The following is an 18915-nucleotide window of genomic DNA, read 5'->3' as shown; positions in this document are numbered from 1 at the left end:
GGAGCTCTATGATTGGGGTGGAGCTCTATGATTGTGGGTGGACCCTATGATTGTGGGTGGAGCTCTATGATTGTGGGTGGAGCTCTATGATTGGGGGTGGAGCTCTATGATTGGGGGGTGGAGCTCTATGATTGGGGGGTGGAGCTCTGTGATTGTGGGTGGAGCTCTATGATTGTGGGTGGAGCTCTGTGATTGTGGGTGGAGCTCTATGATTGTAGGTGGAGCTCTATGATTGGGGGTGGAGTTGGTGGTCAGTATTCAGAGGCGTATTAATCGTCTCTCGGCGGGCAGAGGGGGATGGGGGTGTCCGGAATGTGGGGTGTAATTTTCGGATTCCAGAGATAATCTCCCTCATTATCCCGATCAGAGCGGAACGTCTCCGGATACACGTTAACCCCTCCCCCCCTCCGGAGAGCCTGGCATAGAGCGTCAGCTCTGTGGTCCAGGGCCATGCTGTGATCTGCAGGGTGTGGTAACCCATAGCAACCAATCACATAACAAGACATGGACTCCCCTTCCCTCCCCATGTCTGATGATGGAACCCTCCTATACTACAACACATAGAGTGTAAGCTCCTCCGGTGCAGAGACTCACCTATAGAAATATAGAATAATGACGATAAACGGTTGGCACAATATCAATCATGTATTGTAATAATAATAAAATAATAACAACAATAATAATAATAATAATAAGAATAATAATAGTAATAATAATAATAACAACAATAATAATAATATCACAGCGCCCTCCACTGGTGGTATCAGTGAGGAGTCCATCCCCTGTTGCCCTCAGTTAATATGGCGCTCCTGTGGCTCCCGGAAGGGGCGGGGCTCCGGAAGTTACACGCGGCTCACAGTCCAGGGATGAGCGCAGTAATCAGGAAGTGCTGCGGCGGCCATGTTGGTACACCCTGTGCAGAGTTGATCGGTTGGTCGCCTTGCTGGGAAGGTCAGACGGTAACTTCTATCACCGGAATCTCTTAGATCGATCTCCGGAATCACGAAAATCACAAATATTTATAATACTGAGTGCTAATTATTAACAGTGGGTGTACAAAAATGGCGGCGCCCTGACTTCATCGGCCGTATTACTCCAATGATTGAGAAGAGAGCGGACTGCAAACATGAAGCTGATCCGAAAAGACATCGAGAAAGACAACGCGGGGTGAGCCATACACAGTACAACTTCCATCGCAGACACTGAGAGGCAGCGAGGTAAAGGGGCAGCCATGGTGCCCTCCCCCCTCCAATACAATCACCCAAAACTTTATTTGTATGAACTCCCCTCCATAGACTGGAGGATTCTTACAACAGCAGGAAGATTAGTGTGGAACTAAACCCTCCTCTCCTCTGCAGCCAAGGAGGCCGCCATCTTGGGCTGTGTATGATGCGCAGTTGCCATGGTGCCGCACATGTGATCAGTTAGGACTAAGGATGAGCTCTGGCGTGTTCACATGCTACACGTGCAGAGCCCGCCAGGAAGTGTGCACGGCGCTAATCCCAGCCAGGGAGACATTGTCCTGATGCTCGGCTGCGGAGATCGGGAAATGTCTCTGTGTATGATGCGCAGTTGCCATGGTGCCGCACATGTGAACAGTTCATGGGGTGCAGAGATCGGGAAATGTCTCCCTGGCTGTGATTAGCGCCGTGCACACTTCCTGGCGGGCTCTGCACGTGTAGCATGCGAACACGCCAGAGCTCATCCTTAGTTAGGACTCCAGACATTTGATTGGTTGTTTAGAGACGTGTCGGGGGTGTAACTGTTTAGTTCCACTTTAATAAGAAGTGACCCCTATGAGACGAGGAACCCCCGTTTCTATATTCCCCCATTCATAGGAGACCTATCAGTCACTACGCGATTCTCCGCCCCGCAATACAAGACTCCGCCCACTGGGTGTGTCCACCTCCGCTCTGTCCTATGGTATACACAGTTGTAGGCTGTGGTTTGCCTACGCGTTTCACAGATGTGCTTCCTCAGGGTTTGTGTTCCGAAGAACCAAAATTGTCACCATAGGAGAACACAAGAAGAATCTACAGACCATACATGGGGGACACCCGTCACCATCATACTGCATAGGGACTATCACTCCAAAATATCTATATACAGTATGTGGGGGTCAGACTACGATATACCCCACAATACTGCGTCTGATTTCATGTTCTACCAGAAAGACGGCGATGAAACTTCCATGTGAAATGTCAGTAATGGCCGCCGCCGGGAGACAGAGGAAGGAGGAAACAAGAGAAGGTGACATAGTCCTCTCATCTACACCCCAACCTATGTCCATCACAGACATGGGAGAAACAAGAGAAGGTGACATAGTCCTCTCATCTACACCCCAACCTATGTCCATCACAGAGAAGGGGGAAACAAGAGAGGGGGACTCCTACACCAGCATAGGTTGGGGTGTAGATGAGAGGACTATGTCACCCCTCGTTTCCTCTGTCTCCTGGCGGCGGCCATCACTGACTGACATTTCATATGGAAGTTGTATCAGCATCTTTCTGGTAGAACATAAAATCACACCCAGTATTGTGGGGTATATCATAGTTTGACCCCCATATACTATATAGATTTTTTTTTTTACATGTCTGTGATGGACATAGGTTGGGGTGTAGATGAGAGCACTATGTATTCTTCTCTTGTATCCTCCATGTCTGTGATGGACATAGGTTGGGGTGTAGATGAGAGGACTATGTCCCCTTCTCTTGTTTCTCCCATGTCTGTGATGGACATAGGTTGGGGTGTAGATGAGAGGACTATGTATTCTTCTCTTGTTTCCTCCATGTCTGTGATGGACATAGGTTGGGGTGTAGATGAGAGGACTATGTCCCCTTCTCTTGTTTCCTCCATGTCTGTGATGGACATAGGTTGGGGTATAGATGAGAGCACTATGTCACCTTCTCTTGTATCCTCCATGTCTGTGATGGACATAGGTTGGGGTGTAGATGAGAGGACTATGTATTCTTCTCTTGTTTCCTCCATGTCTGTGATGGACATAGGTTGGGGTGTAGATGAGAGCACTATGTATTCTTCTCTTGTTTCCTCCATGTCTGTGATGGACATAGGTTGGGGTGTAGATGAGAGCACTATGTATTCTTCTCTTGTTTCCTCCATGTCTGTGATGGACATAGGTTGGGGTGTAGATGAGAGCACTATGTCCCCTTCTCTTGTTTCCTCCATGTCTGTGATGGACATAGGTTGGGCTGTAGATGAGAGCACTATGTATTCTTCTCTTGTATCCTCCATGTCTGTGATGGACATAGGTTGGGGTGTAGATGAGAGGACTATGTATTCTTTTGTATCCTCCATGTCTGTGATGGACATAGGTTGGGGTGTAGATGAGAGGACTATGTCACCTTCTCTTGTTTCTCCCATGTCTGTGATGGACATAGGTTGGGGTGTAGATGAGAGCACTATGTCACCTTCTCTTGTTTCCTCCATGTCTGTGATGGACATAGGTTGGGGTGTAGATGAGAGCACTATGTATTCTTCTCTTGTATCCTCCATGTCTGTGATGGACATAGGTTGGGCTGTAGATGAGAGCACTATGTATTCTTCTCTTGTATCCTCCATGTCTGTGATGGACATAGGTTGGGCTGTAGATGAGAGCACTATGTATTCTTCTCTTGTATCCTCCATGTCTGTGATGGACATAGGTTGGGCTGTAGATGAGAGCACTATGTATTCTTCTCTTGTATCCTCCATGTCTGTGATGGACATAGGTTGGGGTGTAGATGAGAGCACTATGTATTCTTCTCTTGTATCCTCCATGTCTGTGATGGACATAGGTTGGGGTGTAGATGAGAGCACTATGTCACCTTCTCTTGTTTCCTCCTTCCTCTGTCTCAATTTCCATCATCTACAACTCCCTTTCCCTGAGGAAGCAGATCTGTGAAACGCGTAGAGAAATTGTAGCCTACAACTGTCTTCTCTGCAGTGTATACCATAGGACAGAGCAGAGCAGGACACACCCAGTGGGCGGAGTCTGTGTAGTGCGGTGTGGAGACTCGCCTAGTGACGGGTTCCCTGTGGATGGAGAAATATAGAAGAAGGGGGTTCCTCCTCTCTAAGGCTCCTTCTTATTACACTTCCTGCTGTGTGTTCCCGATGGAATAATCCTCCAGTCTATGGAAGGGGACCCCAGACGAGGAGAGTTTTGGGGTCTGAGACATTTGTCATTGTATTGGGGGAGGGGTGGTGCACCATTACTGTCCCTCCACCTTCCTGGCTCTCAGCCTCCATTATTTTATGATGTTCTGCTGGATCATCAATGTTTGGATCCTCGGCACCATTCTGGTACTTGAACCATAACAGCTGTATGTGTGGAGTCTGCACAGTGCCACTTCTCTTGTCCTGTGTTGGGGGATGGGGATGGTGACGTGACTTTTCTCTCCCAGTCAGGTGACGTTGCTCCCGGATGAGGCGGAGGACATGTGGCACACCTATAACCTGCTGCAGGTGGGGGATAGCCTGCAAGCCTCCACTATCAGGTATGTACTCCTCAGGGGCGGAGCTGTGCGGTGGGGGCGGAGTTGTGCGGTGCTGATGATGTCACTGTGTCTGCTTGTAGGAAGGTACAGACGGAGTCCGCTACAGGAAGTGTCGGCAGCACCCGGGTCCGGACCACCCTCACCATCCGCATTGAGACCTTCGACTTTGACTCTCAGGTCTGCCAGCTCCGGGTGAAAGGCACCAACATCCAGGAGAACCAGTATGTCAAGGTGAGGGCTCCTCCCCCTGTGCTCCACCCCTTCATAAACCCTCTTCATACTCCTCCCCTGTGCTCCACCCCTTCATACACCCCCGTCACACTCCACCAAATGTGCTCCTCCTCTTCATACTCCTCCCCCTGTGCTCCACCCCTTCATACACCCCCATCACACTCCACCCAATGTTCTCCTCCTCATACTCCTCCCCTGTGCTCCACCCCCTTCATACACCCCCATCACACTACACCCAATGTGCTCCTCCTCTTCATACTCCTCCCCCTGTGCTCCACCCCTTCATACACCCCCATCACACTCCACCCAATGTTCTCCTCCTCATACTCCTCCACTGTGCTCCACCCCCTTCATACACCCCCATCACACTCCACCCAATGTTCTCCTCCTCATACTCCTCCCCTGTGCTCCACCCCCTTCATACACCCCATCACACTCCACCCAATGTTCTCCTCATCACACTCCTCCCCCTGTGCTCCACCCCTTCATACACCCCCATCATACTCCTCCCCCTGTGCTCCACCCCTTCATACACCCCCATCACACTCCACCCAATGTGCTCCTCCTCTTCATACTCCTCTCCCTGTGCTCCACCCCTTCATACACCCCCATCACACTCCACCCAATGTGCTCCTCCTCTTTATACTCCTCCCCCTGTGCTCCACCCCTTCATACACCCCCATCACACTCCACCCAATGTTCTCCTCCTCATACTCCTCCCCCTGTGCTCCACCCCTCCATACACCCCCATCACACTCCACCCAATGTGCCCCTCCTCTTCATACTCCTCCCCCTGTGCTCCACCCCTTCATATACCCCCATCACACTCCACCCAATGTGCTCCTCCTCTTCATACTCCTCCCCCTGTGCTCCACCCCTTCATACTCCACCCAATGTGCTCCTCCTCTTCATACTCCTCCCTCTGTGCTCCACCCCTTCATACTCCACCCAATGTGCTCCTCCTCTTCATACTCCTCCCTCTGTGCTCCACCCCTTCATACTCCACCCAATGTGCTCCTCCTCTTCATACTCCTCCCCTGTGCTCCACCCCTTCATACACCCCCATCATACTCCACCCAATGTGCTCCTCCTCTTCATACTCCTCCCCCTGTGCTCCACCCCTTCATACACCCCCATCACACTCCACCCAATGTGCTCCTCCTCTTCATACTCCTCCCCCACTGCTCCACCCCTTCATACACCCCCATCACACTCCACCCAATGTGCTCCTCCTCTTTATACTCCTCCCCCTGTGCTCCACCCCTTCATACACCCCCATCACACTCCACCCAATGTGCTCCTCCTCTTCATACTCCTCCCCTGTGCTCCACCCCTTCATACACCCCCATCATACTCCTCCCCCTGTGCTCCACCCCTTCATACACCCCCATCACACTCCACCCAATGTTCTCCTCCTCATACTCCTCCCCTGTGCTCCACCCCCTTCATACACCCCTATCACACTCCACCCAATGTGCTCCTCCTCTTCATACTCCTCCCCCTGTGCTCCACCCCTTCATACATCCCCATCACACTCCACCCAATGTGCTCCTCCTCTTCATACTCCTCCCCCTGTGCTCCACCCCTTCATACACCCCCATCACACTCCACCCAATGTTCTCCTCCTCATACTCCTCCCCTGTGCTCCACCCCCTTCATACACCCCCATCACACTACACCCAATGTGCTCCTCCTCTTCATACTCCTCCCCCTGTGCTCCACCCCTTCATACACCCCATCACACTCCACCCAATGTTCTCCTCCTCATACTCCTCCCCTGTGCTCCACCCCCTTCATACACCCCCATCACACTCCACCCAATGTTCTCCTCCTCATACTCCTCCCCTGTGCTCCACCCCCTTCATACACCCCATCACACTCCACCCAATGTTCTCCTCATCACACTCCTCCCCCTGTGCTCCACCCCTTCATACACCCCCATCACACTCCACCCAATGTGCTCCTCCTCTTCATACTCCTCCCCCTGTGCTCCACCCCTTCATACACCCCCATCACACTCCACCCAATGTGCTCCTCCTCTTCATACTCCTCCCCCTGTGCTCCACCCCATCACACTCCACCCAATGTGCCCCTCCTCTTCATACTCCTCCCCCTGTGCTCCACCCCTTCATACACCCCCATCACACTCCACCCAATGTGCCCCTCCTCTTCATACTCCTCTCCCTGTGCTCCACCCCTTCATACACCCCCATCACACTCCACCCAATGTGCTCCTCCTCTTTATACTCCTCCCCCTGTGCTCCACCCCTTCATACACCCCCATCACACTCCACCCAATGTGCTCCTCCTCTTCATACTCCTCCCCCTGTGCTCCACCCCTTCATACACCCCCATCACACTCCACCCAATGTTCTCCTCCTCATACTCCTCCCCTGTGCTCCACCCCCTTCATACACCCCCATCACACTACACCCAATGTGCTCCTCCTCTTCATACTCCTCCCCCTGTGCTCCACCCCTTCATACACCCCATCACACTCCACCCAATGTTCTCCTCCTCATACTCCTCCCCTGTGCTCCACCCCCTTCATACACCCCCATCACACTCCACCCAATGTTCTCCTCCTCATACTCCTCCCCTGTGCTCCACCCCCTTCATACACCCCATCACACTCCACCCAATGTTCTCCTCATCACACTCCTCCCCCTGTGCTCCACCCCTTCATACACCCCCATCACACTCCACCCAATGTGCTCCTCCTCTTCATACTCCTCCCCCTGTGCTCCACCCCTTCATACACCCCCATCACACTCCACCCAATGTGCTCCTCCTCTTCATACTCCTCCCCCTGTGCTCCACCCCATCACACTCCACCCAATGTGCCCCTCCTCTTCATACTCCTCCCCCTGTGCTCCACCCCTTCATACACCCCCATCACACTCCACCCAATGTGCCCCTCCTCTTCATACTCCTCTCCCTGTGCTCCACCCCTTCATACACCCCCATCACACTCCACCCAATGTGCTCCTCCTCTTTATACTCCTCCCCCTGTGCTCCACCCCTTCATACACCCCCATCACACTCCACCCAATGTGCTCCTCCTCTTCATACTCCTCCCCCTGTGCTCCACCCCTTCATACACCCCCATCACACTCCACCCAATGTGCTCCTCCCCTTCATACACCCCCATCACACTCCACCCAATGTTCTCCTCATCACACTCCTCCCCCTGTGCTCCACCCCTTCATACACCCCCATCACACTCCACCCAATGTTCTCCTCCTCATACTCCTCCCCTGTGCTCCACCCCTTCATACACCCCCATCACACTCCACCCAATGTGCTCCTCCTCTTCATACTCCTCCCCCTGTGCTCCACCCCTTCATACACCCCCATCACACTCCACCCAATGTGCTCCTCCTCTTCACACTCCTCCCCCTGTGCTCCACCCCTTCATACACCCCCATCATACTCCTCCCCCTGTGCTCCACCCCTTCATACACCCCATCACACTCCACCCAATGTTCTCCTCCTCATACTCCTCCCCTGTGCTCCACCCCCTTCATACACCCCCATCACACTCCACCCAATGTTCTCCTCCTCATACTCCTCCCCCTGTGCTCCACCCCTTCATACACCCCCATCACACTCCACCCAATGTTCTCCTCATCACACTCCTCCCCCTGTGCTCCACCCCTTCATACACCCCCATCATACTCCTCCCCCTGTGCTCCACCCATTCTCGCTACCCCTGCGCTCCACCCTCTCATGCTCCTCCCCCTGTGAGGTCTGGGCCCTCCCCCCATCTCTCATCCATCTCCTCTTGTTTTCAGATGGGGGCTTATCACACCATTGAGCTGGAACCGAACCGCAAGTTCACCCTGGCCAAGAAACAGTGGGACAGCATTGTGCTGGAGAGGATCGGTAAGAGAGGACCATCGGTCCCCACCCTACTCAGAGTGCACACATTGTTACTATGAATAGTCCTTGTGATCATCACACACTGGACTCGAGTACAGCATACATTGGTACTGAGCCCAGTAGATGAGGGGGTGCTGGTAGAGGGTGGCATACATTGGTACTGAGCCCGGTAGATGAGTGGGTGCTGGTAGAGGGTGGCATACATCGGTACTGAGCCCGGTAGATGAGTTGGTGCCGGTAGAGGGTGGCATACATTGGTACTGAGCCCAGTAGATGAGTGGGTGCCGGTAGAGGGTGGCATACATTGGACTGAGCCCGGTAGATGAGTGGGTGCCGGTAGAGGGTGGCATACATTGGTACTGAGCCTGGTAGATGAGTGGGTGCCGGTAGAGGGTGGTATACATCGGTACTGAGCCCGGTAGATGAGGGGGTGCTGGTAGAGGGTGGCATACATTGGTACTGAGCCCGGTAGATGAGTGGGTGCCGGTAGAGGGTGGCATACATTGGGACTGAGCCCGGTAGATGAGTGGGTGCCGGTAGAGGGTGGCATACATTGGTACTGAGCCCGGTAGATGAGTGGGTGCCGGTAGAGGGTGGCATACATTGGTACTGAGCCTGGTAGATGAGTGGGTGCCGGTAGAGGGTGGTATACATCGGTACTGAGCCTGGTAGATGAGGGGGTGCTGGTAGAGGGTGGCATACATTGGTACTGAGCCTGGTAGATGAGTGGGTGCCGGTAGAGGGTGGCATACATTGGTACTGAGCCCCGGTAGATGATGTGGGTGCCGGTAGAGGGTGGCATACATTGGTACTGAGCCCCGGTAGATGAGTGGGTGCCGGTTGAGGGTGGTATACATTGGTCCTGAGCCCGGTAGATGAGGGGGTGCCGGTAGAGGGTGGTATACATTGGAACTGAGCCCCGGTAGAGGGTGGCATACATTGGTACTGAGCCCGGTGGGTGCCGGTAGAGGGTGGCATACATTGGTACTGAGCCTGGTAGATGAGGGGGTGCTGGTAGAGGGTGGCATACATTGGTACTGAGCCTGGTAGATGAGTGGGTGCCGGTAGAGGGTGGCATACATTGGTACTGAGCCCCGGTAGATGATGTGGGTGCCGGTAGAGGGTGGCATACATTGGTACTGAGCCCCGGTAGATGAGTGGGTGCCGGTTGAGGGTGGTATACATTGGTCCTGAGCCCGGTAGATGAGGGGGTGCCGGTAGAGGGTGGTATACATTGGAACTGAGCCCCGGTAGAGGGTGGCATACATTGGTACTGAGCCCGGTGGGTGCCGGTAGAGGGTGGCATACATTGGTCCTGAGCCCGGTAGATGAATGGGTGCTGGTAGAGGGTGGTATACGTCGGTACTGAGCCCGGTAGAGGGTGGCATACATTGGTACTGAGCCCGGTAGATGAGTGGGTGCCGGTAGAGGGTGGCATACATTGGTACTGAGCCCGGTAGATGAGTTGGTGTCCCGGTAGAGGGTGGCATACATTGGTACTGAGCCCGGTAGATGATGAGTGGGTGCTGGTAGAGGGTGGTATACATTGGTCCTGAGCCCGGTAGATGAGTTGGTGCCGGTAGAGGGTGGCATACATTGGTACTGAGCCCGGTACATAATGATTGGATGATTTCCTCTAATAAACTCTCTCTCCTCAGAGCAGGCCTGTGACCCCGCCTTCAGTGCTGATGTGGCGGCGGTGGTCATGCAGGAAGGACTCGCCCACATCTGTCTGGTCACATCCAGTATGACGCTCCTCCGTGCCAAGATAGAGACAAACATCCCACGCAAGAGGAGGGGCAACTGCTCCCAACACGAAAAGGTGCCCAGTGATTGGCTGAATTCTATCTTCTATGACTCTCCCTCTGTCCTCGTGTGTCTCCCGTCCTCCATGTTTTCTTCCTGTGTGCCTCCTAAACACCTTCCCTTCCTCCCATCCTCCCATCCTCCCCTTTCTCTTCCCATGGGCCTCTCTGATCCCGTCCTCCATCATAGATTCCTGTGTGCCTCTTCCCTTGATTGGGTCCATCTTCTCCTCTTGGACACCTTCCATTGATCCCATCTCTAGCTTCTCTTCCGGTGTCACTCTCATCCTCCATCTTGTCTTCCCATGTGCCTTCTGAACACCTTCCCTTCATCCCATCCTCCATCTTGTCTTCCCATGTGCCTCCTGAACACCTTCCCTTCATCCCGTCCTCCATCTTGTCTTCCCATGTGCCTCCTGAACACCTTCCCTTCATCCCATCCTCCATCTTGTCTTCCCATGTGCCTCCTGAACACCTTCCCTTGATCCCATCCTCCATCTTGTCTTCCCATGTGCCTCTCTTGGATGACCAAATCATGGGGAGATGACCAAGAGATGTCCATCTTGTCTTGTCTTCCTCTCTTGGAGATCTTCCCTTGATCCCGTCCTCCATCTTGTCTTCCTCTCTTGGAGATCTTCCCTTGATCCCGTCCTCCATCTTGTCTTGTCTTCCTCTCTTGGAGATCTTCCCTTGATCCCGTCCTCCATCTTGTCTTCCTCTCTTGGAGATCTTCCCTTGATCCCGTCCTCCATCTTGTCTTGTCTTCCTCTCTTGGAGATCTTCCCTTGATCCTGTCCTCCATCTTGTCTTGTCTTCCTCTCTTGGAGATCTTCCCTTGATCCCGTCCTCCATCTTGTCTTCCTCTCTTGGAGATCTTCCCTTGATCCCGTCCTCCATCTTGTCTTGTCTTCCTCTCTTGGAGATCTTCCCTTGATCCTGTCCTCCATCTTGTCTTGTCTTCCTCTCTTGGAGATCTTCCCTTGATCCCGTCCTCCATCTTGCTTTGTCTTCCTCTCTTGGAGATCTTCCCTTGATCCCGTCCTCCATCTTGCTTTGTCTTCCTCTCTTGGAGATCTTCCCTTGATCCCGTCCTCCATCTTGTCTTGTGTGCCTCTCTTGGAGATCTTCCCTTGATCCCATCCTCCATCTTGTCTTGTCTTCCTCTCTTGGAGATCTTCCCTTGATCCCGTCCTCCATCTTGTCTTGTCTGCCTCTCTTGGAGATCTTCCCTTGATCCCGTCCTCCATCTTGCTTTGTCTTCCTCTCTTGGAGATCTTCCCTTGATCCCGTCCTCCATCTTGTCTTGTGTGCCTCTCCTGGAGATCTTCCCTTGATTTGGTCCTTTATATCCTCTCTGTGCCTCTCGTCTCTCTCAGGCTCTGGACAAGTTCTATGAACAGGTCATGCAGGGAATTATCCGTCACATCAACTTTGATGGTAAGTCCTCCGTGTTTCCTGTGTGTTCCTCTGAGCTCCGCCCCCGTCTTGTCTATGCTCCGCCCATCTGTTGCCCCCCCCCCCACCTTGTTTCTGCCCATCTCACCTCTCCCTGCGATCTTGTCTTTGTCCTCCTCAGTGGTGAAGGTGGTGTTGGTGGCGTCTCCGGGGTTTGTCCGGGAACAGTTCTGTGAGTTTCTTTTCCTTCGAGCCGTGAAACAAGATCTGAAGATCATCCTGGAGAACAGAGGGAAGTTCCTGCAAGTGCACAGCTCATCCGGACACAAGCACTCCCTCACAGGTACTCCTCCAGACAGGAGCGCTCCCTCGCAGGTACTCCTCCAGACAGGAGCGCTCCCTCGCAGGTACTCCTCCAGACAGGAGCGCTCCCTCGCAGGTACTCCTCCAGACAGGAGCGCTCCCTCGCAGGTACTCCTCCAGACAGGAGCGCTCCATCACATAGGTGACTCAGGTTCATCATCTACAGATGTGGAATGCCCTATAAAGTGCCCCCCGGTGGTCTGATGGGGACAGAAGATGAAGTTTGTCTGTTTTTGTTCCTTTTCTGTGTAATGATTGTTCTTTTCACATTTTGTATTTTCAGAGGTTCTGAGTGACCCCATTGTCACTTCCAGGCTGGCAGATACCAAGGTGAGCGTGTGTGTCCCCCTCCAGCTGTGTCTCCCCCCCCCCCCCCCCCCTCCTCCATCTTTCCTTCTCTGTACATTGGCAAACTAATGGCCCTTTTTTCATGATTTTCAGGCAGCTGCTGAAATTAAAGCCCTCTCTGACTTCTACAAAATGTTGCAGCATGAGCCCGACCGGGCGTTCTATGGGTAAGACCTTTCTTCTAGCTTATGTCCTCCTCCCTCCGGCCCGTGTCCTCCTCCTCCCTCCGGCCCGTGTCCTCCTCCTCCCTCCGGCCCGTGTCCTCCTCCTCCCTCCGGCCCGTGTCCTCCTCCCGCTCCTCTCACTCCGTCCCGTGTCCTGTCCCTCTAGCCCATGTCCTCCCTCGGTCCCCTGTGTAAGAAGTCTTCACCATGATAAATGGGCCATATTGTGTTGGGGAAATCCGTGCGTTTATGATGTATGTCTCGTGTTTCCTGTTTTTTTGGGAGCAGGTTGGGTCATGAGAGATGTGACGCCCCCGGGGTTATCAGTCGTTCTCAACTGCAGATTCTTATCTGCTCCGCCGTATCGCCACACCCTGATCCCTGGCACTGGTCCTGGGCACCCACCCTGCCCCGCAGAGCTAACATCTGGTGTACTGAGAAAACCCCCTTCTGCCAGAGCGCCAACATGTCTGCACCCGCTCTGCTCCACCCAAACTAACACAGCTCCGCTCTCAAGTCTTCCCCCTGTCCTGGAACACTCTGTCACCATAAGAGAAGTGTCTCTATCCTCACCCTCACAACACTGCCCAGGATCTCCTCATCTGACCATCCATATCACACCACTCCATCTTCATTCATCTCATGGTACAATCTTCATGTCATGTGACTGGTCTGGTTGAACATAACTCGGATGGGTCATGGAGATGGACCCTCTCACCATTTAGATTGGAGTACTTGATGCTTCTGGATCCCCCTCCGGTAGACGTTCTCCTGCCCCTGGGGATGCTGACCAAGCTGCAGGGTCAGGTTCAGTAACTCCAATCCTGACATTGGTGGTCCCTATGGAGCTGTATGCGGCTGTAGAAATTGGTGGTGTCCCCGTTCTAAGTGGTTCGGTTTGCTCAGTTCTGCTCAGGAACCCTGCAATGGAACATTCCCAGGGTGTGGGACGGTCTCTTTGGTCAGGATGATTTGGTTGCATTCAAGGACCAAGCTGTCCTTGTCATGGTGGCTTTAGTCCCTGCCATTGATGGTTGTCAGACCTGTTCTCCCCTTACAATGGAAGATGGGCGCCAATCTTCTGGGTTTGGTTGGGGTCGAGTGCTGTGTCTTTAGGGTTGTTGGTCTCTTCAGAATCAACATCCAGCAGTTCTAAGTTAGTCTACCTCATTGGACATCCTTCTGACCAATCATCTGCTCCAAATCCAGACAAGGCCTACACTGGGGGACATCAGGAGCGTTAAGGTGGGCGTCCTCGTGCTGCAGGAGAAGTTGATGGCAACTCCAATCTTGATCTTCCCTGTGGAGCTACGTCCTGATTGGTGGTGTCCCCTCTACTCAGGAACCCTGCAATGGAACATTCCCAGGGTGGGGGGCGGTCTCTTTGGTCAGGATGATTTGGTTGCATTCAAGGACCAAGATGTCATGGTGGCTTCTGTTGCCCAAGGGCAGGCTTGTTCTCCACTTACAATGGAAGATGGGTGCTAGTCTTCTGGGTTCTAACCCCCCCCCCCCCCCCCCCTCGGTCTCTTCAGCCTCAACCCTTCCAATCACCATCCAGCAGTTCTTAGTTAGTCCACCTCATTGGACATCCTTCTGACCAGTCAGCTGGTCCAAATTAAAGTTTTGTTTATCATTGGGGGAGGGGGAATCAGGAGTATTGAGGTGGATGTCACCCTGCCCCAGGAGAAGCCCCACCCCCATTCCTGACGTTGGTCTTTTCCATGGAGCTACATGTGAATGGTAGGATTGGCGGTGTCCCCCATTTTGAAGTGGTTCTACTCAGGAAACCTGCAATATGATGTTCCCAGGGTGTGGGGCGGTCTCTTTGGTCAGGATGATTTGGTTGCATGCAAGGACCAAGATGTCCTTGTGGCTTCTGTTGACCAAGGGAAGGCTTGTTCTCCACTTACAATGGAAGATGGGTGCTAGTCTTCTGGGTTTCCCAGGGCATGGGGCAGTCCCAAGATTTCCTTGTCATGGCTTCTTTTCCCCTTACAATGGAACATGGATGTCCAGTCTTCTGAGCCCTCTGTCTGTTCATGGTTGTTGGTCTCTTGAGGTTTAACACTTCTTCCAGTTAACATTCTGGAGAGCCAAGCTAGTCCTCTTCGCTCATTGGACCTCCTTCTGACCAGCCACTTGGTCCCTCCGTCAGTACATTTGTCCCTCCAGCCCACGTCCCGTTCCTCCCGTCCCTCCAGGCCGCGCTGCGCTGCGCTCCCGTCCCTCCAGGCCGCGACCCCCTCCTCCAGGCCGCGACCCCCTCCTCCAGGCCGCGACCCCCTCCTCCAGGCCGCGACCCCCTCCTCCAGCCCGCGACCCTTCCCTCCAGGCCGCGCCCCCTCCCTCCCTCCCGTCCCTCCAGGCCGCGACCCCCTCCTCCAGCCCGCGACCCCCTCCTCCAGCCCGCGACCCCCTCCTCCAGCCCGCGACCCCCTCCTCCAGCCCGCGACCCCTCCCGTCTCTCCAGCCCGCGTCCGTCCTCTCCCTCCCGTCTCTCCAGCCCGCGTCCGTCCTCTCCCTCCCGTCTCTCCAGCCCGCGTCCGTCCTCTCCCTCCCGTCTCTCCAGCCCGCGTCCGTCCTCTCCCTCCCGTCTCTCCAGCCCGCGTCCGTCCTCTCCCTCCCGTCTCTCCAGCCCGCGTCCGTCCTCTCCCTCCCGTCTCTCCAGCCCGCGTCCGTCCTCTCCCTCCCGTCTCTCCAGCCCGCGTCCGTCCTCTCCCTCCCGTCTCTCCAGCCCGCGTCCGTCCTCTCCCTCCCGTCTCTCCAGCCCGCGTCCGTCCCCTCCCTCCCGTCTCTCCAGCCCGCGTCCGTCCTCTCCCTCCCGTCTCTCCAGCCCGCGTCCGTCCTCTCCCTCCCGTCTCTCCAGCCCGCGTCCGTCCTCTCCCTCCCGTCTCTCCAGCCCGCGTCCGTCCTCTCCAGCCCGCGTCCGTCCTCTCCCTCCCGGCTCTCCAGCCCGCGTCCGTCCTCTCCCTCCCGTCTCTCCAGCCCGCGTCCGTCCTCTCCCTCCCGTCTCTCCAGCCCGCGTCCGTCCTCTCCCTCCCGTCTCTCCAGCCCGCGTCCGTCCTCTCCCTCCCGTCTCTCCAGCCCGCGTCCGTCCTCTCCCTCCCGTCTCTCCAGCCCGCGTCCGTCCTCTCCCTCCCGTCTCTCCAGCCCGCGTCCGTCCTCTCCCTCCCGGCTCTCCAGCCCGCGTCCGTCCTCTCCCTCCCGGCTCTCCAGCCCGCGTCCGTCCTCTCCCTCCCGGCTCTCCAGCCCGCGTCCGTCCTCTCCCTCCCGGCTCTCCAGCCCGCGTCCGTCCTCTCCCTCCCGGCTCTCCAGCCCGCGTCCTCTCCCTCCTGTCCCTGTGACACCAGTAGAATTGTTCCTCCGTGGCCTGAGCTCCCGCCATCGTTCTCATCTCTTGATGTTTCCTTCCTAGGATTAAACATGTGGAGAGGGCTAACGAGGGGCTGGCCATCGATACGTTGCTGGTGACAGACGAGTTGTTCAGGTGAGTGCGGTTGACCTCAAATGTTCTCTCCTGACGGTTGCGCAGGCGGCAGCTTCTCTGATACTCTGTATCTTCTCCTCCAGACATCAGGACGTGCCGACACGAACCCGATACGTGAGACTAGTGGACAGCGTGAAAGACAACGGGGGAACCGTAAGGTGGGTGGGGAAATGAGCAGAACATCCTTGGGGGTGTGCCTTGGAGGGGTGGCGGTGATAATCGGGGGTGGTGCTTTTGTGTAGGGGACATCAAAAAGCCATTTGGCAAAAGGAGACAAGTGGATGCTGTGGGTGGAGAAATGATATGGTAGATGCTCCTCGGGTGTGTGTCTTGGAGGTGATAATCAGGGGTGGGGCTTTTATGTAGTTACGTCACAGGAGATATTGGGCAGATGATCTGGGCAGAGAAATTATAGGTTAGATGCTCCTCAGGTGTGTGTGTCTTGGGCTTTGTGTAGGGACATCACAAAAACCATTGGGCAGAAGGAGGTGAGCAGATGCTCCTCGGGAATGTGTCCTGAGGGTGAGGCAATAATGAAGGGGTGGAGCTTTGTGTAGTTGCATCACAGGAGCTTTTGGGTGGGGAAATCGTAGAGCAGATGATCCTTGGGGGATGTGTTTTGAGGGGCAGGACTTTGTGTAGGGACATCAGAGAAAGTATTCGGCAGAAGGAAGTGCGTGGATGATGTGGGCAAGGAAATGATGGAGCAGATGCTCCTTGGGGGTGTGTCTGGGGAGGGACTTTGTGTAGGGACATCACAGATGCTATTGGGCAGAAGGAGGGTGGGGAAATGATAGAGCAGATGCTCCTTGGGGGATGTCCGGGGGGGGCAGGACTTTGTGTAGGGACATCACAGATGCTATTGAGCAGAAGGAGGTGGGTGAGGAAATCATAGAGCAGATGCTCCTTGGGGGTGTGTCTTGGGAGGGCAGAGTTTTATGTAAGGACATCACAGGAGCTAGGGCAGAAGGAGGTGAGCAGATGACGCAGGTCTGTGGGTGTGTCAGAGTCCGGGGGGATGTTTGGACCCGCCTGCTTGTAGTTGGTCACATGGGTGGGCTGCAGTGAATTCTGGGAGTTTTTACTCTTCTCCTTCTTGTTTCAGGATATTCTCCAGCCTGCACGTCTCCGGAGAACGTAAGTAGCCTTATGGGGGGGATGGTCAGTAGTAGACCTCTCGGGAGGGTCACTAAGGGATTAGATTTGATGGTTGTGGAATGTTGGAAGTCTTGGAGAAGCTGTGATTTAGTTCATAGTGATAACGGGAGGGTGGCTTCTGATGGCGCTTATAGGGTTTCAGGGTGAGCGTCTGCAGAAGGGTCTGATCTGTGTCAGGCATTTGTGAACACAGGCAAGAGTACTGGGGACAGGCTGACCCATAAGGGGGGGACACCCGGAGTACTAGGGACAGACTGACCCATAAGGGGTGGACACCCGGAGTACTAGGGACAGGCTGACCCATAAGGGGGGACACCCGGAGTACTGGGGACAGGCTGACCCATAAGGGGGGACACCCGGAGTACTAGGGACAGGCTGACCCATAAGGGGGGACACCCGGAGTACTAGGGACAGGCTGACCCATAAGGGGGGACACCCGGAGTACTAGGGACAGGCTGACCCATAAGGGGGGACACCCGGAGTACTAGGGACAGGCTGACCCATATGGGTGGGGACACCCGGAGTACTGGGGACAGGCTGACCCATAAGGGGGGACACCCGGAGTACTGGGGACAGGCTGACCCATAAGGGGGGACACCCGGAGTACTAGGGACAGGCTGACCCATAAGGGGGGACACCCGGAGTACTAGGGACAGGCTGACCCATAAGAGGGGACACCCGGAGTACTAGGGACAGGCTGACCCATATGGGTGGGGGACACCCGGAGTACTAGGGACAGGCTGACCCATAAGAGGGGACACCCGGAGTACTAGGGACAGGCTGACCCATAAGGGGGGACACCCGGAGTACTAGGGACAGGCTGACCCATAAGGGGGGACACCCGGAGTACTGGGGACAGGCTGACCCATATGGGTGGGGGACACCCGGAGTACTAGGGACAGGCTGACCCATAAGGGGGGACACCCGGAGTACTGGGGACAGGCTGACCCATAAGGGGGGGACACCCGGAGTACAGGGGACAAGCTGACCCATAAGGGGGGGACACCCGGAGTACTAGGGACAGGCTGACCCATATGGGGGGACACCCGGAGTACTAGGGACAGGCTGACCCATAAGGGGGGACCCCCGGAGTACTAGGGACAGGCTGACCCATATGGGTGGGGGACACCCGGAGTACTGGGGACAGGCTGACCCATGTGGGTGGGGGAGGGGATGCTGGATATAATAAAGGGGTTTCATGTCGGATGTTTTTTGTTTTTTTCAGAACTGAACCAGCTGACGGGAGTGGCGGCCATCCTGCGATTTCCAGTGGCAGACGGGTCAGAGGAGGAGTCAAGCTCAGACGAAGACTGAATCTCTGAGGAAGACTCACCATGTCCCCTCCCATGTCTGACTTTATGTGGATCCGCCCTCTCTCATATCTGGCTCCTCCCCCCCGCCCATATGTGGCTCTGCATGGAGATACAATGGAAGCCTAATTGACTGAATGGCCGTTATTTATTATACAGGATCCGGGGCGTGCGCTGGGGGGAGCAATACTCTCACTGTGATGTCATTGGTATGAGGTCACATGATGTCATCTGCCGTGGTCCTGCAATAAAAGATGTGTAGTGTGGACCGCA

General features: G+C 54.9%; 2 protein-coding genes across 3 annotated transcripts in view; one reads left to right on the top strand and one right to left on the bottom strand.

The window, feature by feature from the left end:
- LOC120942722 (sporozoite surface protein 2-like) overlaps positions 1–902 on the bottom strand; it is an 11651-nt gene extending 10749 nt beyond the window's left edge. Inside the window, exon 1 of the mRNA XM_040355648.1 lies at positions 858–902. Coding sequence (XP_040211582.1) covers positions 858–902 — 45 coding nt within the window. The remainder of the gene's footprint in view (positions 1–857) is intronic.
- On the top strand, positions 865–18915 carry PELO (pelota mRNA surveillance and ribosome rescue factor). 2 transcript variants are annotated; one of them, XM_040355843.1, is made up of 13 exons: positions 865–1167; positions 4404–4496; positions 4577–4727; positions 8522–8612; positions 10268–10431; positions 11791–11851; positions 11991–12152; positions 12456–12502; positions 12614–12687; positions 16103–16174; positions 16258–16332; positions 17280–17311; positions 18558–18915. In XM_040355843.1, the coding sequence occupies exons 1-13, from the start codon at positions 1127–1129 to the stop codon at positions 18644–18646; spliced, it is 1152 nt and encodes a 383-aa protein (XP_040211777.1). In that variant the 5' UTR covers positions 865–1126; the 3' UTR covers positions 18647–18915. The 2 variants fall into 2 exon arrangements, with proteins under 2 accessions (XP_040211777.1, XP_040211778.1); XM_040355844.1 differs by having other exon boundaries at positions 1154–1217.

Source organism: Rana temporaria, chromosome 6, assembly GCF_905171775.1.
Source record: "Rana temporaria chromosome 6, aRanTem1.1, whole genome shotgun sequence".
Classification (NCBI taxonomy): domain Eukaryota; kingdom Metazoa; phylum Chordata; class Amphibia; order Anura; family Ranidae; genus Rana; species Rana temporaria.
The sequence above is the reverse complement of the archived record's forward strand: the minus strand, read 5'-3'. Positions and strand labels throughout refer to the sequence as shown.